The 26,817-nt window shown below is 38.3% G+C and overlaps 1 protein-coding gene across 1 annotated transcript in view; it reads right to left on the reverse strand.

Annotated features, from left to right (window-relative positions):
* Crb1 (crumbs cell polarity complex component 1) overlaps positions 1–26,817 on the reverse strand; it is a 139,679-nt gene that overhangs the window by 111,278 nt on the left and 1,584 nt on the right. Inside the window, exons 3-5 of the mRNA XM_052199917.1 lie at positions 19,486–19,681; positions 15,926–16,065; positions 8,502–8,684 (exon numbers count right to left, since the gene is read on the reverse strand). Of these exons, the coding sequence (XP_052055877.1) occupies positions 8,502–8,684; positions 15,926–16,065; positions 19,486–19,681 (519 nt within the window). The remainder of the gene's footprint in view (positions 1–8,501; positions 8,685–15,925; positions 16,066–19,485; positions 19,682–26,817) is intronic.

Raw genomic sequence — 26,817 nt, forward strand, 5'->3', positions numbered from 1 at the left:
CAATCATGCTCATGACATTTTCCCATTACTTTCATATTTTTATAAATGGCAGTAATCATTCAATAAATATGTTTTTCAAATTTAATCTCTGTACAAAGAGTGTACACCTACATTAATCTTTACAGAAAGCATAAAAATATAAACACACATGCATGCATACACACACACACACACACACATATATATATACATACACACACACACAAAGTTAAAGAAAAGAAAGAAAAACTGTGACAAAGTTGAAACTAGAGAAAAAAGTTTGAGGTCTTCTTTCATGACTCATTTATACTCTTGCCTGTAATGATCGATATTTAGAGCTAGGGTTTCTTTTACATGTTTGAAATATCTATTCAGTAGGACCAGTTGTGGTGTCTCACACTTTAATCCCAGCAGTTGGGAGGCAGCAACAGGTATATCTCTTTTTGTTCAAGATGCCCCCCAGTCTACACAGGATATGGTGAATTTTGATGAGCCAGGGCTACATAGTAAAGCCCAACCTCAAAAAAATAAATAAAATAAAATAAAATAAAATATCTATTCAAGCTACTTAGAATGTATATCCTCAAGTTTTAATTTTAAGAAAAAATATATTGCTAAGCACAATGAGCCTAAGATGTTGTTAACAGATGGACAAATTCTATTGAAAATTTCACTTCACCAGGAGAGATTGATTATATCATGAGCTTCTTTGCTTCAGGGCTATGTGAAGCTCTGGATGATGTTTGATCCTATATGGCTATTTTAGTTGGACTTAGGATTAAAAAAAACAGAAATTAATTCTTACGTGGCACAGGTTTTAATTTTTTAGGGAAAAAAATGAATACAGTTTTAGTAACTGCTTAAAGCAGTTGAACCTGAGAACCGGTGCTCTGTGTGTAGCTGCTGTGCCAGGTGGTTCTCATCGGGTGTTTTGTGAGGAACCCCGATTGTAGATTTGAAGCCAGGACGTTCAGAACCCCCTGCTGCTCACCTCAGTCTTTCTACACAGAGAGCAGATGGGTGACGCAGCCCCAGAAGTGACAGCATGGCTTTACAGAGATGCCAATATTGTTCGTAGTTGGAATAGATGCTAATTGGAGTTGAAGAGACACAGAGTTGAAAGTGGAATTGCATTAGGAAATGGTTTAGAAACTTGTTAAAGCTATTCATATAACTATGTTTTTGAGGAACCAAAATGAAGCATTAACACTTAAAATATAAGTCATGAGTTTCAAGTTCATGTTGGACAGGACGGTTCAAGGACAAAACACAGGTCATCAGAACCTCTTTCAGTTTTCATACACGGTACATGCATTTGCAGGAGATACTAATTTACTGAGCCCTTTAGTTTCCTATAATTTCCATTAATTTCCGTCTGGCATCATGAGCATGAATACATCTTCTGCACTACTTGGCTTTGTCTTTTTTCTACCTCAACAACCCATGGAATGTTCCCACCTCTAGCAGACCCTTCAGCCTGGAAGACCTCAGCAAAAGGGACTATGCTACTGTTCTGTGTTCTCTGTCTTTCCTTGGTAAGGAGCAGCCTATCACAACACTTGGCCAGGCACAGAAGCCTCTTTATTTCCAAGGATCTTTAACTCCAGTCCTACTAATGAAGAACTACCTTCTAACCACTGGGAAGCATCACATGTCAAGCCAGTGCCATAGCACAATTCTCTCTTCCTTGGACTCCTGGATCTAGAATGTTTCTGGTAGGATGAGAGAGTCTTACTAGCAGATGGTATCTTTTTTACTACCTCAGTAATGCTGAGACTTCCTACCTCTATCAAGAGATGTGTTCTACATTTCGGTGACCTAAAGAAGCTCATCACAACCCTTGGTTAGGAACAAAGAAAAGCTAACACTAAATAGCTTTGAGAAAGCTGTATAGAAACCCACTATTTTATGATTGGTATATTGTAAATACACACACACACACACACACACACACACACACACACACACACACACATTGTAACCTCACCAATGAAGAAACAAATAACAGCCAGTCAAGGACCATTAGCAGAGACCAGTGGGAGTTCATCAGTATGAGACTAGCAAGAGAAATACTGACTACTAGAAACATGACACATATAAGTAGAAATTGTATGGTTACAAACTACAATAGAAGAAATAATTCTTTGGATAGATGAACAAGAAAAGAGATGAAAGGGGAGTTAGTCTGAGGACAGAACAATAGAACTTGCCAAGTCTGAGCAATAAAGTGATAGCAGTAAAGGCAGGGAAAGAATTTCAAAACTTTTATAAAAAAAAAGTAAAAGACATACAATTTATATGATTATTGTTCTAGGAGTAGAAAATGAACATCAAGTTGATAGACCATTCAATGAAATATATTGCCTACACTTTTCAAAAATCTGGCAAGAAGCCCCAAACCCAATGATTTGAAATGTTGAATGCTATGGTTTGGGTGAGCAGTCATCTACAAAGGCCTGCAAGTAAAAAACCTAGGCACTGCTCTGTGGCCGCTTGGGATGTGCAGAAATCTTCGAGGATGGAGCTTAGTGAAGCTAAGTTTGCTGTGCTGCTTCGAGTTAGAATCCCAGCGTCTCCTCTTCCCTTTCTTATCTTTTTGCTGCCATAAAGTAAGGTAACATCCTCTGCCACACACTGCCCACCAAAATGTCTGCCTTCATTGCAATAGCAAGGACGATGGCATCAGGTCATCACAGACTTAAAACTACAAAACAAAATAAGCCTTCACATGGAACAGATCAATCACAACTGGTTGTCATAGCAACAGAAAGCTTGTTGGCATACTGAGGATACCACTGGTAGGATAAACTCAAATACAAAGGAACATGAAAGTACATTATAAATTAACTTCTGAAAACCAAAGAAACAGGGAAGATAAGACAAAACACAAAACTAAAGATAAAGAAAGAAACCACACCACCTCAATGGCGGAGGGTTTCTCTTTAGTCTTAAACAAGACCTGTTATAATAGCTCATATTGGGGAGAGTTTTTGAAAAACTCTTCACAAACAGCTTAAGAGGAAACACCCCATACCTGCCATTGTTTTCTGATTGGCTTCTAGGAGGAGCATTAATTCTTGGTGTATGGTAGTTCCATTTAAATTCTCTTTTTAAATGGATTCTTAGTGAATTTCACATCATGTACCCCAATCCCACTCATCTCCCTGTCCCTTTGTATCTACTCTCTGCCCTTGCAACACCTCCCCAAAAAACATAAAATAAGACAGAATAATAACCTTTAAAATCTAATTGTGGAAACCATAGTGTGTCACACAGTATGTCCTGTTTCCATACATCTTTACTTGCAAATGTTCATTGAAATGAGTCCTGAAGTTTGGATCTGTAGGACCAGCTTTTCTCTCATGCTCTGGCAATTCATATAGGGTAGATATTGGGGTGGAGCAATTTAAAGCCCTGGATCTGGGCCTATGTGGTAGCTGATTTCATCAGCCTGACAGCCTTTCTATGCGCATACCACCAGGGCAAGCTCTCCAGCACTGTCCAAGCTAGATCACTCAATGCCACAGCCAGCAAGGGACGGAAATTGCTCTTTTGCTCTCCTGCCTTTGGGGCCAGCTCACCCAACCACATGACACCAGGGTCAGCTATGGTGCTGCCCAGATGAGGGACAGGGCCAGTTCAGCACAGTGCCTCGGGTGTCAGTGCAGAACAAGGACATCTGTATAGCCTTTGGTGGTGAAATGGCCTGGAACATCAACTGCAATAGGACTGACCACAGACAGACCCAGAAATGGTTTCTGGCAGCAGACTGGGCTTGAATGTCCCTGTGGCCTTGGGTGGCAGCAGAAGCCACTCAGGTCAGCGCGTACTGCCCTCAGACATCCACATGGTCTTTGATGGCAGCGGCCTTTGGTGATAACCGGGACTACAGACATCAACACAGATCCTAGCTGTAGCAAGTCTAAGGAGTCAGGCATGACCCTGGGCAGCAGTCCACCTTTCTTGGAATTAGAAGACACCACACACTTTGGCCATAAGACATGTAGAATAAAGCTGGTGCTGATATGGACATTTCTGGCTGTTGGGCTTGGGCTAGCTTTCCTAGTTCAGGAAGGTGCTATGTAGGCTGCTGAGAGAGAACAGTCATCAGCAGTCTTACCTAGCTTCAAACTTTGTAAGCTATGTTTAACAGCCCGGCAAGGTAAGGCAATGAATAAAATTATGGTGTAAATGTGATAAAGGTAACCAATTGATCTCTGATTTAAGATTTAAGGCCTATTCATAGAAGGAAACTCATGTTTAGCACTATATATTTGGACAAGAATTCTTACTTGGGGAACATATAGGCTCCAGGGGTGAGCCTACTATAGTCATTTTGCTAAATGTGTACATCAGCAAACTATCTAGAAAATATGTATCTCTATACTATGGCTACACAATAACATGGCTATTGGTCCTCATCTGATAATCTTCTTTTTGTGATGAAGGGTAGTGAATACAGAGATTCACAAGTAATCAATATGTAAACAATAAGCATCAATGGAGTCCTCTGAGCCAAATGAGACATACATTTCACTCACTCTTTCAAGACTCTGGGAATATCACAAATGAGGGGCTAAAAAAGTTATGATTCAGAGGTGGATTGGAGTAAAATTCTATTTTCTGGATAAGAAAAGATTGTGTCACTCTTGAATGCACAGGAGTTGTGCTTATCTGAACAAGACTTGCAGATAATCAAGGCAGTTAACAATGCAGCATTAATGGAAAAGGAGTACGGTGAGCCCCAACCCCTGGCTGACGAGCTATTGACAACCTATGGGTTTCCTTAGGAGCATGGCCTCTGGTTGAATAACGAAGCATAAGTTGGTAGCTTCATACCAATGTTCATATGGGCAGCATTAATTTACTCAGCGATTTAAGAGGGGGCAGAGCATAAAATCAGCTGGGACATGTGGGGAAAGGGTTCCAGGAAGAATTGGAATGGGAGGATGAATATGATCAAAATACTTCATATACACGTAAAAAAATTCTGAAAGAATAAATGAAAAGTATGATATTAAAAGGGAACTGTGGAGTACAGAGAAATGTATTATGCAGTTCTAAATAAAATTAATTGTCATAATCAAGTTCTATATTTAGCAAAACTCTCCTTCTATGATGAGTAGACAATAAGTTCTTTCTCAGACAAGAAAAAGAAGTCATTGCTAACCCTGAATCACCCTTAAAATTAGAAGTTCTTTAATGAGCAGAAAGAAAATGAAAAAGAAATGAGACCATAGGATGAAAGAAAAAGTTAGAGAGCAAAATATAGGCAATATCATTTAAAAAACATTAGTCATTAACATAAAAATTGCACCATCATCTGATCCTCAAGACAATGGTACTCTGAAATGAGGCCTACATAGATGTCAAGTTTAGATACTCCACCTCAGAGTGGTAGGAGATGGGTAAGACAAGCACAAAATAATTAATATGAAATTTATATAACATATGATAAATAAAATCAAGATAGAATCTTAAAAATGAGTCAAGTAACTCACGGGAGGTCATGAATAAAACCACCAATCAAACAGAAAACAAAGAATGGATTAACTCTAATGTACAAAAAAGTAAAGTTATCTAAATACTCAAGACAAAGATTAGCAGAATAAAAATTTGCAACCAACTCAATAATATGCTGTCCAATGTGCTATTTACAAGAACTCACAAATTTAGTGGCACAGGTAAGTGGAGGACAGAAGAGAAAGGGAAAGATACGACACGGGAACCTAACTTGTAGGATCCAAGGGTGGTTACAGTGACATTACATAAAGTAGATGTCAAAGTAAATTTGTACAGAGACGGGTTATTGCATAATGGCAGAAGGGTCAACCCCTGGTGAGATACAATGACTATAAAATGGGCAGCAAACAACAGAGCCTCAAAAGTACATAAAACAAAGCTTGATAGAGGAGAAAGAAGAAACAAACCTGGCACAGTAGGCAGGGATTTTAGGACTCTTTTCTAAGTGAATAGGAAGCTGTCCAGACAGAAAATTGGTATTGACAAAGAATTCGTGGGTAACACATACTGAATATACATGGAAATCTTACCGGACAACACAGAGAGTGCTAAGACTAATAAAATCTGAAGAAACCTATCAGTTACACATTGCTGGGGGAACTGTGGAAGAGTGTGAAAACTTTTTCATTGAATCACCACTGATTGAAGGTTGATGAGGGGAATACAATTTTGGAATTCCACCTAATCAAAAATACTAATTCATTAAGCCATAGTCAGATGTTTTAACTAACATAATCATTCCTGTCAGCTTTTTATCATTTCTGACTTTTCTGGACCATTATACCTCTTGTTGAACAGCTATATTGTTTTCTGGCAAGGCAAACTACAATGGTCTCTCACTTTGAATTTCCTTTGTATAATCCCAAACTTACTATTTTTGGATACTGGACTATCATCTCCTCTTTGTTCCCAGAAAAAATGCAAAGTAGCTGTATAAAATATATCAATATACCCAATTCAAGTAACTTCAAAAGAAGAAAGGGAGATAAGAGTCTGAAAAAGAAATGGGATAATGGAATATTCTTAAGGGTGAGGTAACTACACAAATATATAACAGACAAATCTATGTGTTCACAGCTCATATTGATTTCTACAGGACAACATAAGTAGAAAATAAGATATAAGATTAATTTAAAAATTAAGGTAAGAGTGAGAGGCCAAACTTATTCTATCTTGGAACTAGCCTCTAGAAAGAAAGAAAGAGAGGGGGGAGGGAAAAAAGGAAGGAAGGAAGGAGAGAAGGAGAGAGGGAGAGAGAGAGAGAGAGAGAGAGAGAGAGAGAGAGAGAGAGAGAGAGAGAGAGAGAGAGAGAGAACTTGGCGGACAGCTGAACCCAAGCTGCACCCAAGTACCAGGAAGGACCCCAAGGCTTGCCCTTGGCCAGAGTTACTACTCCCTAGCTACTTCCTAACAACAGTTAATCAAAGATTAGTCTGATTGTTTCAGATGTACTTTCAGACTCTTTGTGATTATACTTGATCTTGCTTCAGAGCACCCACCTGTCAGCTTACAATAGATATCAAGTTAAATGCTTGCCAGGCTGGATCCTTCCATTTCCTACAAAACCTTGTCCCAATGAGAGTTTGGGGCTGGTTCACCAAACCGTCCTGTGGGCAGGCAGTGAGAAAGCCCAAACTCTGAGCTTGTGATAAAGAGATCCTAATGTGATTACACTGGAAATGGCTCCTTGGTGGTCTTTTGGAGTTCACAAGTGCTTCGTGGTACAACAAAAGCACAGTTTAAAATCTGGTCAGAGATTATAAATTTTATCCTGATACTGCTCCCAGACAAAGCTACCACAGCAACTAGACAAAAATACCACAAATCAAAGTTCATTCTCTTCATTATGAACCAGTAATATCAAGGGAATCTTAGGTGCATTCTCATCACTAGCTTTTCCTAGACATTCTCAGCAACAACCAAAGTATTTCCTGAAGTAATTGTTTAATCTAAGGAGAAACAGATAGAGTAGAAGACTAGATTGTGACTACCTTTCTCTTTGGTATCTAGAAGTTGTGGGTAAATTACTACTTATCAATAATTTGAGTGCTTGTTTCAAAAGTTCTGGAAGTTTCAGAGTACACACTAGATACAAATGCCTCTTTTCCCTGGAAAATAAATATGCAGGGACCTTTTCGTTTCGAGAAGGTGCTTCAAAAGTGAAAGAAGCCACTGAAATTTGATGTTTTCATTGACTTTAGCTGCAGAACAGTTTAGAAAGATTATTTGAAAGTAGATAATTATTCTTCATGCACATATTCATAACTATAACATTTCTAGCAAATATGAAAACAAACCTTAAGACTGAATATTAAAATGTGGTATATCTACACAATGGAGTACTATTCAGCCATTAGAAACAATGAATTCATGAAATTCTTAGGCAAATGGATGGAGCTAGAGAACATCATACTAAGTGAGGTAACCCAGACTCAAAAGGTGAATCATGGTATGCACTCACTAATAAGTGGTTATTAACCTAGAAAACTGGAATACCCAAAACATAATCCACACATCAAATGAGGTACAAGAAGAAAGGAGGAGTGGCCCCTGATTCTGGAAAGACTCAGTGAAACAGTATTCGGCAAAACCAGAACGGGGAAGTGGGAAGGGTGGGTGGGAGGACAGGGGAAGAGAAGGGGGCTTACGGGACTTTCGGGGAGTGGGGGGCTAGAAAAGGGGAAATCATTTGAAATGTAAATAAATTATATCGAATAAAAAAAAGAAAATGAAATTACTGATTGCATTTACTTCTAGGATGAAGACGTTGAGGTGGACAGCAATTCTCAACAAAATGTGTTCCATTTCATCCATTTCGATCCCCGGAAATGGATCCATTTCCCCGGAGAGCTAAGGAGTTACATGTGATCCAAGTTATTTCCCATGCCCACAAGGGGGACCCTTTGTACCATGGCACTAGAGTTTACACAGCACAGGTTTTCCTTCTAATTATCCATTCTCTGCTATAAAACGCAGGGAGTCATTTCCCATGTCCTCACCTGTGAATCCAGGCAGACAGATACAAACATAGCCCGAGGCTCCAAGGAGGCTGAAGGAGGAAGGCAGGCCAGCAGTGTTTCCATGGAGATCCTCTGAGGACAACTCAGCACATTCCCCCCCAAACTGGCAGGGGTTGCTACTGCATTCATTTATGTTGGTCTCACACAGGGCACCCGTGTATCCTGCAGGATAAAAGTTCAGAGAAGCTGCTGAGGAAAAGCTCAGGAATGCCAGGCACATGTCTTAGAAGAGGCTGACCACTGTGCGGGTGCCAATTAGCAAGGTGCCCACCCTCAAAAAGCTAGCAGGAGGAGCCAAAAAGAGAATGCTACATGGAAACAGATTCTAGTAGCAATGGACAAGGGATACTGAAGTAAAATCTTTGCTTTAGTGGGATAGTTGATACTGCTTAGCTGGAGCTGAGGAATATATATAGTGGTGATTAAACAAGAAACCAGCAGTATTGAAGTGAAATCTTCTGAGAAGTATTTCCTTAGAGTCAACACATTCAAGCTGTATTCCAGAGCTGAGCAAAGTTATACTTCATGTGTGGAGCCTAAATTTGTAGTGTAAGAGTCACCCAAGTGGTACTGGTTTTGAAGGTATAAAGGGGTCATGGAGAGCAGCTGAGTTTTGGCACCATGTCACAGGGCTGGTATCCTTGATGAAAAGACCAGGAGAGAGTGTTGGTGAGAGTGCATCACAGTTGCAGCTGAAGATCCCAGCATTTTAGAGCTGTCAGCTCTTGGAGAGTCACCAAGGATAGCAGGAGGTATGGAATGGAGCCAGCAGGAGCCTAGGAGATATTCTGTGTGTTTTTCAGAGAGGGCAGAGCCAAAGAAGTTATAGTTCTTTGAAGGAACCCAGAAAATCATGAACACATCCCAGATACTGGACATTGAGTGCTTTATACTGTTGGGGTTTTATTTTGCTTTGATATTATTGTGACTATTTACTTATTTTTTCCCTCTTGAAATAGGAAATTTCATAATTTGTTTTAATTTCATAGGAACCAACACTTGAGTGAATTTAGATTTTAAAAGAGACTGTAGAACTTTTTAATTTGTTTTAATTTCATAGGAACCAACATTTGAGTGAATTTAGATTTTAAAAGAGACTGTAGAACTTTTTAAGTTTGTAAAACTCTTTCATATTGTGGTGTTTATATTAATGTATGATCTTGGGAATGTACAAGAAAGGAAAGGTTATTGCTTATCAGTGATTGCCAAGTCCTGCTTGGCCATATGTAAGGGACAGTATGACATCGTTTGTGTCCCTAGAAAAGAGCCAGCAGGGTGTGGGCCTCCACGGGTATATGGTTGCTGTGGGTGAAAGGTAAGTTTGTATAATAGTGCACATATTTTCACATTCCTCCTTTGAGGGATGCCCCTCTCTGCCTCTGAGTTAATGACTCAATGAAAATCAGAGACAGCAAGAGTCCAGGAGGTGAGGACACTATGTTTCAGAAAAATGGAGAATGCTGTGACCTTCAGGACAGCCCTTAAGGCTGCAAGAAAGAACACTGAAAACAAGAGTTTGAAAATATATTTCAATTTCCCAACTATGCAAACTATAAGGATACAATTTGAATTTTAAGGAGCTGCTTCACAGATCTAAAGGAACAGAGGCAGTTGCGCTATGAGCCTGCTTGTCACAAAGATACAAAGACAGGCAGACAAAAGGTAGGCAGATTTCTGAATTGACGGACAGCCTAGAACAGAGGGAGTTTAGGTCCAGGCCCAGACATGGTAGGCATGGTCATTTCAGGGCAGCATTCCACCCAGCTATCTGTGCACATGCTTGCTCTCTCTAGGGATCAAGGGGTTGGGGTCATTGGATGTTGATTCATGGAATAATCAAAAAGGAAAGTATGAGTAAAGAATGAGTTGCTATGTAAATAAAAGACTGGGCTTTCGATCTGCAAGAGATGAGTGATCCAGAGAGGTTTTAGATGTGCAAAAATGCTGTCTGAAGCAGAGCTATCTGGAGCTCTCCAGAGAAAGCAGAACATAGAGGGAGCATTCTGAAAGCTGTCTCAAGCAGAACATAAGACATCAGCTTGTAACACATGACTTGACCTTGAGTTGTTTGTTTCCCTGCTCTCAAATGCCCCTTGTCTTAGAACCCCTCTCCAAGCCGAGGCTGGTCCTTGGCAAGTGACGACGTTTGTGTATCAAGTTGACAAGGGGTCAGTTTGTGCTGGCTAGTTTTATGTCAACTTGCTGCAAACTAGATACATCATCGAAGAAGGGACAAGCAAGTAATCAGTTTTCCACCATGCTCTCTGTATCCGTTTCTGCCTCCAGTTAATTTCTGCCCTGGTTAGAGTTTGTGCCTTTAATGATGAACTAGGTGTGGAAGTGTAAACAAAATAAACCCTTTTCTCCCCAGGTTGCCTTGGTTATGTTGTTTCATCACACCAAGAGAAACCCTAAGATTTCCCTTAAAGGTCAGAGTAAGGTCAAAGCTATCACCCAGCATGCACCAGCAATAAAAGCAGATTATTTTATACCTTCCTAGATTTAGCAAGGTAAGTTAATTATGGCTAAGAATTTAAAGTACATGGCCTACCATTTTATAAGAAACTAAATATCAAACATAAAATAAATCTCCCTGTTCAATCTGCTTCTGCATACCTATAAAAATGTGGCTTTATTGTGTGGATAGGGGCTTTAATATTAAAGACTTGTAACACATGTTACCTTTCACGACTTGCTGTGTTTACTCCCTGTTTAAGTTCCTATGATAGATCTAACTCGTGCCTCATCATTAGGTATCCCAAAATACATGACTGTGTCAGCATTCACTTACAGCTTGAAACATGGTATACAGTGAAATTCTGTGTGTCAGGGTAAAGCCTTGAAGTTGAGGCCTGAAAGTGGAGCTTCTGTGTTTTAGGTTATGCATGTTTGTCACTGTAGCCAAGACTGACAGATGCCACCAAGGTAGCATCACCACCACTGTCATGTCACCAACAAGTAGACCTAAATGCCTATTGGACATTTGCTATCACCAAATGTAAGCGTTTCATAATATGTTGTTTATTTTCCCTAGTTACCATCAAGGTTAATAGATTTGGTTCCCAAATATACATTTTCAGGTTTTTTCTATTATGAGGATTATCTCATTGGCTTGTGCTTTGTGTAGTGTGAACCCAAAAATATAAATTTATTAGGTCACTGACATTTGATGGTGGACACTGAAAGGGCATCATTTACTCTGTAAGTTGGTGCAACAAATGCATGGAGTCTTTCAAGGGACACAGACCTACAACCTGATAATGTCTGTAAGGTTGACTTAAGTTCACTGAGAAACTTATTTTTAAGGTAAAATTTATAGACCTTGGAAATCAACAAGGTCCTTGGAAACAAACCTTGGAAATCAAGCCGTAGCCTTATTTTTAGTTTAAAATAATAAAAATGGTTTCCTGTTTTCACATAGGATAGAGTTCAAGACCCTTAATAGGACCTAAGAGCTCCCTTGGAATGTGGGTTCCCTCCATCTAGCACGCTCTTCCTCCCTGATGGTGCTTCCTACCCACAGATTTAACAACTGCTCTCCTCCCTCCTGGGAAATTCTCTTCCAAGCCTTTTCTTAGCCAACTCTTCCTCAGTTTTCAGACTTTACCTCACGTAATGTTACTTTTCTCTCTTACTCAGATCACAACACAATAAAAGGCCTTGGTCCCCTGTCAGTTTTCTCAGCCTTTTTCTTCCATTGCTCTTTTGACAACTTTTAATGATGTGTTTATTTGCATGTGTAGTTGCCTGCTTCAACAGATTGTCAGCTCCACATAAACAGGACTGTGTGTATTTTATTCAACACTTCACTACCCAGCAATACATAAATAGTTGACCTTCAATCAATGACTGAGTGAGAATAAATAGTACTAATTAATGGTTAAAATAACAACTGAATTAAAACCGGCTCAGTGCATAACTAGAGAATTAACTATTAATAAGCCAGTAATGAGAATACAATATGATTGCTCATTTTGTAACCCTAATAAACTCCTGAGTGGATCCTATTTCAAATAATAACTACAGCATAAATCTTCTTGTACCATAGTATAATATATTTATTTTATGTAACCCTTGGGGTCTTTCTCAACAATCTGAAGGAGAAACTCAAGCACTGGATAAAGGAACTAAGAAACATGTCAGACAGAAACATGTCACAGTTCTTTATGGTGAGCTCCCCAAAGAACCCTTCGGATGTCTTCAATGAGAAAGCCTGCTTTTAAGACACTTCCACCTCATACTTACATAGTTATAAACTTCTACTAAACAATAGTTTTCACAGTAGGTGGCCATGTATCAGGATTTGTTTGATATAGTGGACTGGAAGAAAGAAAGAAGGAAAGAAAGAAAGAAAGAAAGAAAGAAAGAAAGAAAGAAAGAAAGAAAGAAAGAAAGAAAGAAAGAAAGAAAGAAAGAAAGAAAGAAAGGAAGGAAGGAAGGAAGGAAGAAAGAAAGGAAGAAAGGAAGAAAGAAAGAAAGAAAGAAAGAAAGAAAGAAAGAAAGAAAGAAAGAAAGAAAGAAAAAACAGGCAGTTTGTAATTTTCTTTTTGTTCTAAGACTCAAGACTCACACATCAGCCAGGTTAGAAAGAGATTTAGAACTATAATAAATCCTTCCCCGCTTTTCCCGCTCATGCATTATCTCATTCAATCGGGAACATGGGGGAAGTCCTGATTTATGGGTTTGCCAGTTCTGTCCACACCACCGAGGCTCTGGAGGGAATTTTAGTTGCTGGTCTCTTTAACCAGATATAAATAGACTCCTTCAGTCAAGACCACAGTCAATATTTTTAACAAGTTTCTCTATAAATCTCTGTACAAAGAAACAACACGATACTGAATCAGATCCTCTGGGCATGTGGATTTTTTGTTTGCTTTGTTTTTTTTCATATTCAATTCCATCTGAGCATCTGTGATAAACATTTAAACTTTGAGATACTCCTCAAAATTATTTACATATGAAATAAGGACTTAAGACAAATGCAGCGTGATTCTTGCCAATGTGTTCTTTAGGACTGTTTTTACAGTCAGAGCAATGGATTTTTTTTTCCTACTTATAAAGTGGCTTGTAGCCTTGAATCTCATTATATACAACAGAAAGCAAGGGTACAAAGACATCCTTACTTTTCTACCTAGGGTAACACACCATCCACACAGTGATCTCAGACAGAAATCCAGATTCTGAATACTGTTGAATATACCCATGTAGTTTACCTCTTAACATGACACTTTTGGCCACTGCTAGTTATTTTTTCATAGACGTGATTAAAAAAAATACGACAGAGAAACAAATAGTTTCAGATCCTTGAGACCATCACAATAGGGAAGGCATGGGGGTGGGGGAAAGGCTCACTCAAGTGGGAGAAACATGTAGTGGGAAGGACTAAATGTTAGAAATAATTTTCAAAGAACTGCTTCTAGAGCCACACTTCCACCAGCCAGGCCACACCTCTGAAATGGTTCCCTGATTTTGTGCTGTGGAGGACATTTTACATTCAAGCCACAGTAACAGCTCATCCTCTCATCCGTGTCCTACCACTGTTGGCTTAGTTCTGGCAAGTTACTTGGTTCTGTTTAAAAATCTCTCACATCTTTAGGTTTATTTCACCCAACCATCTTACTAAATTGTAAGAGAACTCTTTGTAAATGAGCAGGCCCGGGTATGTGACTTCCCTGACCCATATTTGCAGTGTACACAAGTGTCTCCGAGATTTGGCTGCTGGTTTTCCCCATCCTCATTTCTCCGCCACCAGCCAACACAGTCAAATGGTCTTCAACAATCACCCAAAGTTCTATGGCAGAACAAGGCCCCTTCTATGTGTGCCTACCATGTTTCTTGTTTCTTTCCTCTCTATTCTCCCTTCTCTCCCTCACTTCTTTCCTAAAATAAATAGCATGCTGCTTGGTGTTAATCATAGGGAACAGAACAATCAACCCAACATTACTAGCTAGTTAGTGTTTGTTGGGTCATCTCTATGTTCTAAGCTGAGCTAAGATCCGTATATTTCATTACTGGATTTTTTTTTCCTAAAACAACTCAAGGGGGTGAACGTTATTGTCAAAACCTTTTTTTTAACAAGTGAAATATCAGTCTGAAGAGTAGTTTTGTTAAGTAGCAAAAGTCTCTGACTCAGTGAGTCCATTTATGATATATGTTCAGTCATATTTTCTAAATGGTAGTATTTTCTTTAACATAATTTCATGATAACGCCTTAATGTACCCAACTTGCTATTTTGGCATACTGTATTCCTGTCAGAATTAGATATTCCCTTTTGACTCCCAGATATTTTTAAATATGTCATTTGCACTGAATTTCTTGTGATGGGACTACAGGATGATCTAGTTTACAATAAACCAGTATTTGATAGCATAATGATGACCAGAGGTCAGCAGGTATCTCCTATTCATTTTCTGAAACAGGGAAACATAGCATACTGACATTTGAAAACCAGGGAATTCAAAACTTCTTTTTATACATTGATCAAAAATATCATTAAATATTCCCTAGACAATAAACATTCCTTAACCAGAAGCTATTACTAATTGGATTGGTTCATCTCATGAATGCTTTCCAATGCAGGGTTAACTCTTTTTTTTTTGACAAGAATAAAATAAAAATCAGTGGAAATAGTGGTAGATACACAGTCTATTTGATACAATATGGAGTATTCATAAGTTTTCAATTTTTTTCAGTGGATTAAAAAAGAAGAGAGGGAAAATACTATAGTTGCCATTTCTATTAACAAAATCTTAGTAAGAAAATCAAATTTAAAAATATATCAAGTTGTTGCTCAGAATTAATAAAATATTTTCCACTTGCCAATAATATTTCTGCTTTCTGATGGTTCTTGTAACATCTTTACTCTCTAGGTATATGCTAATTTCAGTATAGTTTTATGTGCTTAGCCTATATTCTTATTGATCTTATAAGAATGACCATTGTATTCTTTATACATTGGGGGGAAACATTTGATACATTGTTTGGGCAGCATAGTTATAAGCTTGACTAACCTCGTGAATTATAAGACAAGACAAACTCTTAAAAGGTTGGCACATTGCTTTTATATATTTCTGGTGTCTGGGAGAATAGGTAGATGAAAACAATCCCAGTGAATGTTTCTTCAGGAAAACTCTGTGGAATTCAGGCTTCCACTGTCATGTTTCTGAACCTAGAGGGTTTCAGTCTTTGGTGCTATTGGTGCTATGGTCATCTGTCTTACATAGTGTATAGTATAGTATCAGTACTGTGTGGATGATGACGAGTGAGAAAAAGTGTTGGCTTGGTGCCTTTAATGACAACAATTTTTATTTTACTTTCTACAAGCAACTTGTTTCTAGTGTAAGTAAAAAAATGAAAAGACAAAAACAAAGAACAAAAACCTGATAAAATATTTGTCACTTACCAGGCCAGCAGTGACAAATATAGCTGTCAACGATGTCTTCACATGTTGCATCGTTGTGACAAGGGTTTGACCAACAAAGAGGGATCAAGGATTCACAGTGCATCCCTGTGAATCCACTACCTGTGCAGTCACAGTAGTAACTGGAGAACAAATGAAATTTTCATGTCACTCTTGGTCATCTTGAAATCAACCTTCTTTGTACTGTCTCCATTTATCTATCAGCCTGACACAAATTGTGTAGCATTCATACTTACCTCAAAAGCACCATGGAGTCATCTCTGTAGACCTACATGGTTATGTGTTTCCATATCAACACCTTATTGTTATTGACTTAAAAAAATGGCAGTAAGATTCATGTAACACTATTTGGAAGCTGGTGTTTCTTAGGCATGCATAAGACTATGATACTTAGATCAAAAGATAATTGTGATAATTAAATATGTATAAAAGAATAGAACCATCATATCTTGTATATCAAGGTATTTGGTATAATAAATAAAAATATCAGTATTATTGAAGTCAGTAGGTAATAATTTGTACCAAATAAAATTGATTATAAAAGTTAATTTTTTTTTACTAAATAGAAGCACTCATAATTAAGTGAATTTTTATTACAGTGTTGTTTTCTGATTACATAAATATTTTAGTCTATTTCTTTTTTTAACCTTTTATTGATACTTTGTGAGTTTTACATCATGCACCCCAATCCTGCTCATCTGATCATTTCCCTGTCCCCTCATATCTGCCCTTCCTCCTCAAAATAACACACACACATACACACACACACACACCACCACCACCACCACCACCACCACCAACAACAACAACAACAACAAGACCACCAAAGCATAAAAGACATATTATGGTAAACGCTGTAGTATGTCACAATGTGTCCCACAATATATCCCTCTAACCACACATCTTCTCTTGGAAATGTTCATTGCAATGAGTGATTGGTCTGGTTCCAGATCTCTGGCTTCTGTGACACCGTCAACATTGGAACCTCACCGGTACTCCTCTTGGTTATCCTGTTGTTGTTATGATTCATGGAGATCCTGCTGCTTTGGAATAGCAGGACTGACCTTTCCATGCATCCCAACCGTCCATAGATGATATAGATTTTGGGGTGGGCCAACTCAGAGCCCTGGATCTGGGCCTGGGTAGTAGCAGAGCTGGTCAAACCTCTAGCTCTTCCTTATGGCACCACCAGGGCGAGCTCTCCAGTGCTGCTCTGTCTAGGCCACCCAAAACTGGCATAAGCAGGTGGCAGGGTCAGCTCTTCTGCTTGCATGCCCTTAGGGCTGGCTCACCAGGTGGTGATAGTGGGAGAAGGGGTCTTTCTATTTCTAATCATTGATTGACTATATCTATCTCACAGTGTCACAAATCAATCTGCTGAGGGAGAATTGTTGAGTTTTTATTTAAGGTGGCTCTTAATTGAGGTGATGTCTCTCTCCTCAAGGATTTAGGGTTGTTAAAATTAAAAGTAGATCTGTAAACTTATGTGAGGTAGAAAGGGCATGCTTCAACCCCAGAACACTAATCGTCCACTCCCTGTGACTGTATATATTTACCACCAAACACTGATGCTGGACTATTTATGGATCTGGAAATGGCAAATGTTGCATGGACAAGGGTTTTATGTCTCAGTTAGTTAAAAAAAAATCTGCTCATAGTTTTGTATAATTAAAAATACTAAAAACTAGGACTAGAACAATTGTTTAGCGCATGAAGTCACTTGCTGTGCAAGCCTGGGGACCTGAGTTTAATCCTCAAACCTACACACACAGACACACACAGACACACACAGACACACATACACACACACACACACACACCACATACACAAGTGTGCATGTCCATAAATAACAATGATTGAAATATTTAAACTCTACTTTATGTGAGATATTATAGGCATGTGTCCTATATTAAAGGAATACAACTAAGTTCACAGAATCAGAGATTCCATTTAAAAGCTCCTTTAGTCTGCAAGCATCCATTTTCTCACAAGAAATAAGAAAGATGTTAATTTTTATTGTGTAAAAAGAAATCTCAAACCACATTGGTCAATCCTTTCCCAAATTAGTATTAAAAGATATAACAAAATGAATATAATAAAATGAAGAAATAAGTCATGGCACCTTTAAGAGTAGAGAATGGAAGGGCACATGTTTCTAGCCCGTTTACCTTCCCATCAGAACCCAAACCCTTGTGTTATCTGCTGGGATGCATTCTAGAGAGAACAGTATGCGCTGCAGAGGGTTTTCACTTCCGTGGAAGCTTAAGCCATTCCAATCCTCTGTCTCCAAGTGTCCAGTTAGCTGTTCCCAGGACTGTAGACTTCCAGCACCGGTGCATTATTAGAGTGCTAGGAAAAGTCAGGTCTAATCATGGGGTGTGACTTAAGATGGCATTTTGTACTTTTAAAATGAAATGTGCACCTTCACTACTCTATTTAAAAATATTATTATCTCATTAAATAACTTAAAGCACACACTCCTTTCCTTGAACTCTTTGAGTTTCAGTAATTTTGAAATTAGATTTGAAGTTATGAGTTTCTTTGTGTGTGCGTGTGTGGAGGGGAGTTGTGCATGCACACACTATTGGGAATTGAACTCATGGCCTTGAACACACACTAGGCATGTACTCTACCACTGAATTTAATTCTCAGCCACATATCTGATTTATTAAATAGAGGAAAAGTCATTATATTTCTACTTTTGCAAAACATGAATGATGCGAACTCTTGGGAGCATCTGTTTACTGCACATTCATGAGGAACAGTGTATATTACAATTTTAGAACAGTAATAATCACCATGTTTCACACTGAGCAAGTATCAAACGAATTCTAAGTTCAGTGCTATTAAACATTTTCCTGCATTTCCTAATGCAATATTCACAGTCTAAGCAAATATGGTAATGTTCTTTACAGGGATATATTATTTGATGTGAACTTGGCTATCACTATATAAATTCCTTTTATTTACCACATGAAGTTATAATGTAGAGTTGCTCATTTCCATGAAAACCAATGAGAGACTCTCATTTGTATCAACATTGAGTTATACTTACTGATATTATGCTTTGTCAAATATATTTGCCCAATTCCCCAAACAGCTAAAAAGCAAAGATATATCAATTTGATACTATTACCCTTAGAGTAGCATTTCCGGACAAATTCTGAAGGATTTTCCCACTTGATTGGTTTGCTTTCTTTCATAAATATAAACATAAACATTATATTCACAATTTAAGCAATTGACAGCTTTGCTTTTGCATCTTCCTCACCCAGGTTTATTACATGGATTTTAGTTCTTGGTACTTTTCTATGATATATATAGTTCTCAACCCTTATAAGAATGCCTTGGAAAACCTACACTCAGGACATATGTTAACCAAATAATATTTTTAAGTAAACTCAGGATGCTGAAACTTTCCATTTCTTAAATCACAATGCAATCCATTACTCAAATGAAGCATATGAGAACTTGAAGTTCACCACAGTTGTACAATCGGTCTTGTCTCTGTAAGCCTATCAGTCATCTACAGAACACGTACCTGTTTCTTCCATCTATGCAGAGACCTCCATGGAGACACGGCTGACTTTCACACTCATTAAAGTTGAGTTCACAGTGGTCTCCAAGGAATCCAGGTGCACAGTCACAGAAATAACCCCCAAGAGCGTCCTGGCACGTGGCACCATGTAGACATGGCTGGGATCCGCATTCATCAATTTCCAACTCACAGTTCACGCCTTTGAAAAAAAGCCAACACAAAAAGCCAGGAAAGTTTTAGCAAAGTGAAAATATTTTAGTTGTTTGGCAATATTTTATTTACTAAAGCACTTGTCAAATGTTATGTTGCCCAAAATAATTTTCCTCCTCTACTCTAATTGCTATTAACTCGGTGTGCTTGTGGGAAGTCGCACAGAGTGGGGCAGCTGCCGCCTGTGAGGATCTCTGCCTACAACAGCTTGTGACTTTGTCATCTGTGGAAACAAATATGTTATTTTTAGGAAAAAATTATTGTTAACTGTACTTTTGTTGGAAGACTAAAATGTACTGGTCAACGTGTTTTTTTCTTTGTTATTTTATTCCTTCATAACAGTTTAGTTAGGCTGCATACAGAATAGTTGATAAAGTCTCATACAGGCTGGTTTGGTGTCTTAGCAAAAACAACTACTAGTCCTGTGTTCTGATCTTTTGGAAAAGAAACCTTAAAAGCACAGAAAAGGGCTGTCTGTGCTTACACATCCTTTATTACTGTGATTCTAACCCAGGAAAAAAATCATGTATTAAAACACTGACATATTCCAAAGTGGCTCAGCGATAGTACTAAGTGTGACTTTGTTCCCTTTTCTTGATCTAAGTTGCACTAGAGATGTTCCAACAGTATATGCTATTTATAACTGTCACTGGATTCTATAAATATCAAAATTAAAATGTTACAGTATATAAGATGTGACTTGTCACCACCCTCCTTAGAGAAGGAAAACATTCTATCAGTAAAACTTGAAAGTTGTCCTATATCATTAGTCTATCCTCACTATTATTTCCTTCATGATCTTCAGAAGTCATCATCACATCCTCCTACCCAACCTGTCTCCTCAAAACCACTTAATGTGTTATCTCCAAAAATACAAACATGATTATGTTAATGTTTGCTGAAACTTTTTAAATAGCTTCTCCCAATATCTCCAGAATAAAACAAGTTATCTTTAGAATTCAGTAGGAACTTCTAAAAGGCTGAAGCTGTACTGTCTGCTGTGTGTGCTTGCACCTAACTATACAGCCTGTCTTCCACTTCACATGGATGTGCCCCCGACTTATCCATCACTCCCTACTTTCAAAGAGTGGGTTGAGTGAAACAAAACCCTTGCCCATTATCTACAGAGCCCATGCTTTACAAACAATTGTGTTCCAAGCTTAACCTCTCCTATAACCCTCTGATGCTGTCCCTCCAGCCCCTCAACATACCCTGTAACATCAATGTATTTATCATATTTCTTACTTGTTCCTCTTTCTATAGGAGGACAAGGTCTTTGATGTTTGTGTGTGCTATTTTCTGTGGCATTGGGCATTTTTTCTTGAACAAAGTATAGGATCAATTAACTTTGAATGAATGATTGTTGAAACACTGTGTTATCCTATCCCTTTCCCCTGAACAATGAGCTGGTGAGCCAGAAAGGCTGGGTCCTACTGTCCCACAGAAACAGTGAAGTCTATTTATGGCTTTGAGAGATATTTGCAACAAATCATGTTTTCTCAAAGACTATCCTAAACTTCTGATACACATCTGGAGATATTTGCCCCTTATGGTGTAGCTTTTGACAACTGAAGGTCTGTGTTAGCATTCTATGCTGCTAGATAATAGATATCAAAATCTATCAGTATGGAACAGGTCTCACACTAGATGCTGCCTCCATCACTCACTGAAACAGGCAGAGAGCACAGGACACATGCTCAGGGCATCCCTGACAAAGCACACTGAATACCTTGCCCATTATCTACAGAGCCCATGCTTTACAAACAATTGTGTTCCAAGTTTATGATCCTAAATTTCAGATTCCATGTAATAAATGTGATTATTCCCAATGCACTTTATGTTTCTTTAGAATAAGAAGCTTGCTAGTTAGAGGCTCTTTCTGTAAATCTATTACACAGTTATCAATGCATGTCTGTAATGTGTATGTATCTGTGCATAGAAGAGAGACAGCTCTCAGCTTGGTTGCTGCTATGAACAGTCAGTTCCACTAACCAGAATTCAAAGAAAGGTTACTCGGATTTCTTCTTCATTTTTTTAGTTATAGCTCCTTTATCTCCTTCTCTTGCTTTGTCCTAAGTCTTCAAGTGTCAAGGTCAAGTGGGGCATAAAGTGGGGTTGAGTAGAACCAGACTCTGGAAATTACACTTAAACTCCCCTATAATCCTCTGTTGTTGTCCCTCCAACCCTCAGCATACACTGTAATATCAACGTATCCATCATATGCGTATCGCGTGTCCCACTTCACTTTATCCCAGCAAAGACTTCAAGTACTATGTTGAACAAGAGGGGGATGCCAGCAACAGAGAGTTCTCAAAAGATGAAATAAAAATGGCTAAGAGAAAGTTTAAACACATTTAATATCTTCGGCTATTATGGAAATTTAAAATTAATTTGAGATGTCACTTAAACACACTCAGAATAGCTAAGATAAAAGAAATTATAACAAGTGAGTATGAGGAAAGGGAGGCACTTTTTCAATAGTGGTGTGTATGTGCAAAATGGTGTAGACTCCTCAGAAGTCAGTACGTAAATTCTCTAAAAGGATAGAGATAGGTCTACTTTATGATCCCTCTATACCACTCTCATGCATTCACTCAGTGAACTCCACATCCTACTACAGAGATACCTGCTCATCCATGTTCATTGCTGTCATGCTCACAATAGCCAGGGGATGAAAACAGCTTACAGCTTAGATTCTTACCAACTGATGAATGACTGATGCAAAAAAAGTGTAGCATAGTACGGAGTGACATAACATCCAGCTATTGAGAAAAATGAAATCATACAATTTGTGGGTAAATGAAAAGAGCTGGAAATACTCATTCTGAGTTAGGTAACCTAGACCCAGAACAACAAATGTTTCAATGTCTCCTTCATTTATTGATACTACATTTGGATATTCAGATTATCATATTTCATTTGGACTATCCATAGAGGTCATGAAATTAGCTAGCAGTCATGGGGAGCAAGCTTGCAAAGGGAGATAGAACAAACAATAAAGGGTTAAATGGGAATAATGGAATAGGAAAGGATGCATTAGGGTGGGGATGGTAGGGCAGAGAAGAGGAGGAAATACATAACATTTAAGCTCTTTCAAAAGTGTGATGTATAAATCTACTATTGAAAATGTTTTTACACATCATAGTGGCAGAAGCTTGAGGTGGCTACTGACATTGTATATGCACATGGAGCAGAGAGTGATGAGAGAATTAAGTTCACCTAACCTGGTCCTTTTCATGGCATCCAGGACCCAAACCCAGAAAATGGCTCCACATACTTTTATAGTGGCTCTTCCCACCTCAATACCCTAATCAACATATTGCCCCACGTGCATGGCCAGAGGCTAATCCAACCCAAATAATCCATTGCAGATGTGCCTGGAACGGTGTATCCTAGGTGATTCCAGATCCTGTCAAGTTGGCAGTGTACCAGCAACACCAGAATCTTGTGGGAACTTGTGGCAAATGCACATTGAGCCTTATCTCCGATCAATGAAATCAAAGACTTTTTACATGGTAAGCTCTTCAGGTGAGTTTGCTGTATACTAAAGTTTGAGAGTCATTGGTACACATTATAAGTTCATTAAGTTGGAAATGTCTCTGGAAATGCCATGTTTTTATTAAAGGTATCAAAATTTCTCTGAATAAAATAAGTATGGAAATAATCTTTGAAAAATGATGAGTCTTCCTAATCACTATCATGATGGCCCATGATAACTCTTCTAAGGTGAGGTCCTAACCTTTGACACCTGGATTTTTATCATTCTAAACTGTGAGCTAAATTCAGTTTTTAAAACATAATTTTTGTATACTTTTCATTTCTAAAATAAAAACATATCTTATGCTTAAAAGATGAGTTTAATATGTATCTTATATATGAAAATTAAATATAATGGGTTTTCTTATTTCAAAGGAATTTATATACTGAAGATCTATTTTAATTTATTCATTTGTCCAACCTTCATAATTTATTTTTGTATATATGTTTGTGGCATTTGTAAGTGGCTTTTGTACGTCTATATCCATATGTGTAGATATATTAAGGTCAGAAATCAACACAGAATTCCTTCCTGAAGACGTTTTAAATATTTTTTTGAGACAAGCCCTCTAAATACATCTAAAAATCACCAAATGGCTAGCTAGACTCACCAATGAGGTATAAGGAGGTTAGGATTAAAGACAAGAACTATGAACTACACAGACTTATAATTGGTTGTTACAAATCCACACTATGTCTTCATGCTTGCTCTCATAGGCACATTTTCAAATGAGCCATCTCCCCAGCCCTTCAAAGATTTATTTTAAAATGAAGGAACTGAACATTTTCCTATAGATTTCTTTCACTGGAAATTTCAACCCATTTTTATTAGATTTTCTTATCCATTTAGCCTTCTCTTGTCATACTACCAGACAGTTTTCTAATATTGCAAGCATGGAAAAGGTATACATTATTAATCTGGTTAATTTTAAGGAGGACCTCAATTACATTAGTATCTATTGTGTAAACTTGAACTAAAAAGAGACAAATGTTCCAAGCTACAGTCCCTCTCACTATGAAAGCTTTCAGGGCTTACTTGGAGCTTCAGTTGGAGCTGTTGCATATGCAAACAGAGCCTCACCTGGAGCTTCAGTGGCAGGGTCTGAGCTCATTATTTGCAGGCAAAGAATCACAGCTCATGAAGTGCAAAAGGGTGCACAGAGGATTCACGCCCGTGTGAGCCTTTTCCACATGCTGTTACTCTTTCTCCCCTCCTACCTCTCTGTCTTTCTAAATTTATTTCCTTTTCTTGCTTTGCTGCTCAGAAGCACACGGGCCTTTTTTCCGCCCTGTAAACCCAGTTCTTTATGATCATTCTAAATTCAGATGTGGCGCACAGCAGCTGGGTCACTAAAATTTTGCAAGATTCCTTAGAAGGTCTAGAGTCAGGGAACTCAAGAGCATCCATGCTGATGGCTCAGGCTCTTGCTTTTCCTTCATAAGCTCTGGTTTTCCCCTTCATCCTACCCATCTTCACTGGGACTTGTAATAATAGGTATCGTTGGGATAACTATGAAGTAAATCAACAACAAAAGTCTCTAAATTAAGTTCATATGAGTTTAATTTCTGGCTCCCATCCCTGGATATTTTTAAAATTATCAATTAAATTTGACCCTCTGCAGGAAGGGTCTGAACATTTATTTCTGTTTCACATATTTCTGGGTAATTGGTATTCAGGGATGAGAACCAAGATAGGCTACCAGAACACAGGCTATTTCTTGTATTTCTGCAGGTGATTGACGAAGGAGCCTTCGACCACATTCTTGGAACTGAGCAAGCCCAGCCCAATAAGGGCAGTCCTGATTCTTATGGCTTTATGTTTATTTCATCTAAACTCTACTTTGTAATTACATTTTAAATATGGCTTATAAAAAACCAAGTTATAAAACTTTGCCTGGTGGCTTAGCCTTTTGGAACAACACCACTAACTGGACTTATGGTTGCATTTCAATGTTTTACCCGGCAAAGAATGTTGGCTTTTTTGAGCCTAGAGCAGACATCTTGTCACCCACAGAAATAATATATTAATTGCAAATAGAAGTGCATTGTTCGTTAACATCTCAATATTTTGAATACACCCTTGACATAGGTTTTTTTCTACATTTTTAGCTGTAGAAAAGATTTCAATTAATGTTCAGCCCTAAATAGGACATTTATCTTATCCCTTCTAAATACTCAGGGAACAGGCAGGAGGGATTGGAAAGCAAGTGGTTGCTGGAAGAGAAGGATGCAAAATGTCACCTTCTAGATAAGACAAAGCCATTACAATTACAGACTCAAAATCTTTGGGAAAGCCTCTATTGGGTCGGCAGCCAGGCAGGGACGCGGGTGGCCTTCTGCCTCACCACAGAGCCATTTGCTCCCAATACACAAGAGTGGGGGTCATTATCTTCATTTGTGTACCCACTAATGACCCCACCAGATGCCAATGAATAATTCCACTCCAGTGTGCCCTGACATGGCCCTGGTTACACTAAATAGACCACATAACCAAACCAAACCAAACAAAACATCACGAATCCTGAAAGGGACATGGTAGGGAGAAGGAAGGAATGATAGGGATGGGAGGGAAATAAAATGGCTGGTTGGAGAGGGTAGTCAGAATGCTTTTGTATGAAATCGTCAAAATTGTATTAACGATCTGGAAAATGCAGACAATATCATTGACACATGAGCAATCAATGTGACTGTCATCTTCTCTTTCTAAGAGATGAAATAGGAACTGGCTTTTGCTGCCATTTATCTGTTAAAGCACATGTCAGTATTAGAACCTACCAATTTGTAGCCTGCCTTCTTCCTAATAGACTGCATGATATATTGGGGACAATTAATGGAGGACCTACATCAGGAATGAAGAGATACAAAGGACTTAAAACCAGAACTGTCTGGTCCTGAAAGTGGTTCCTTGAAATCCGTGGACCAAATCCAAAGGTATTTGTCATTCTTCTTGCTTTAAAGTTTTATCTTACTTTCAATTAAAATAATTGTAGATTTTCATTAATATAATGTAATGTATAATATATATATATGTGTGTGTGTATATGCATGTATGTTGTATATATATACATATATAAATATATGTGTGTATGTATGTATGTATGTATGTATTTTGTACTGAACAAATCAGACTACCTTATCTATCAAGACACCTACTTACAGTTTTTTTTCCAATTATGAGAACACTTGAGATCCTTTTTATGGTTGGTTGAATTGCACACTATTATCACGCTCCCATGCAACAGCACCATAAAGCTTACTTCTCTTCCCATCCATCACCTTGTACTCATTTTCCAGTGTCTTCTCTTTCCTCAACCCTGCTCCACCCTCTGCCAGCCCATGGAAGCCACCATTCAATACCCTATTCCTTGTGTAAGACATTTTAGGTTCCACGTATGAGATTGGCTCTTCATGACCGACTTAATTCACTTAATATTATGTCTTCTAGACTCATCCATGATGCTGAAAGTGCAGAATGCAGGTGCCCAAGAGATAAACGAAATGTTTCTCAACATTTCTGATCACCAGAGAAATGCAAATTGTGATACTGGTGGTGTTCATACTATGATTTACTATGAATCATAGTAAATG

Source organism: Apodemus sylvaticus, chromosome 12, assembly GCF_947179515.1.
Source record: "Apodemus sylvaticus chromosome 12, mApoSyl1.1, whole genome shotgun sequence".
Lineage (NCBI taxonomy): Eukaryota > Metazoa > Chordata > Mammalia > Rodentia > Muridae > Apodemus > Apodemus sylvaticus.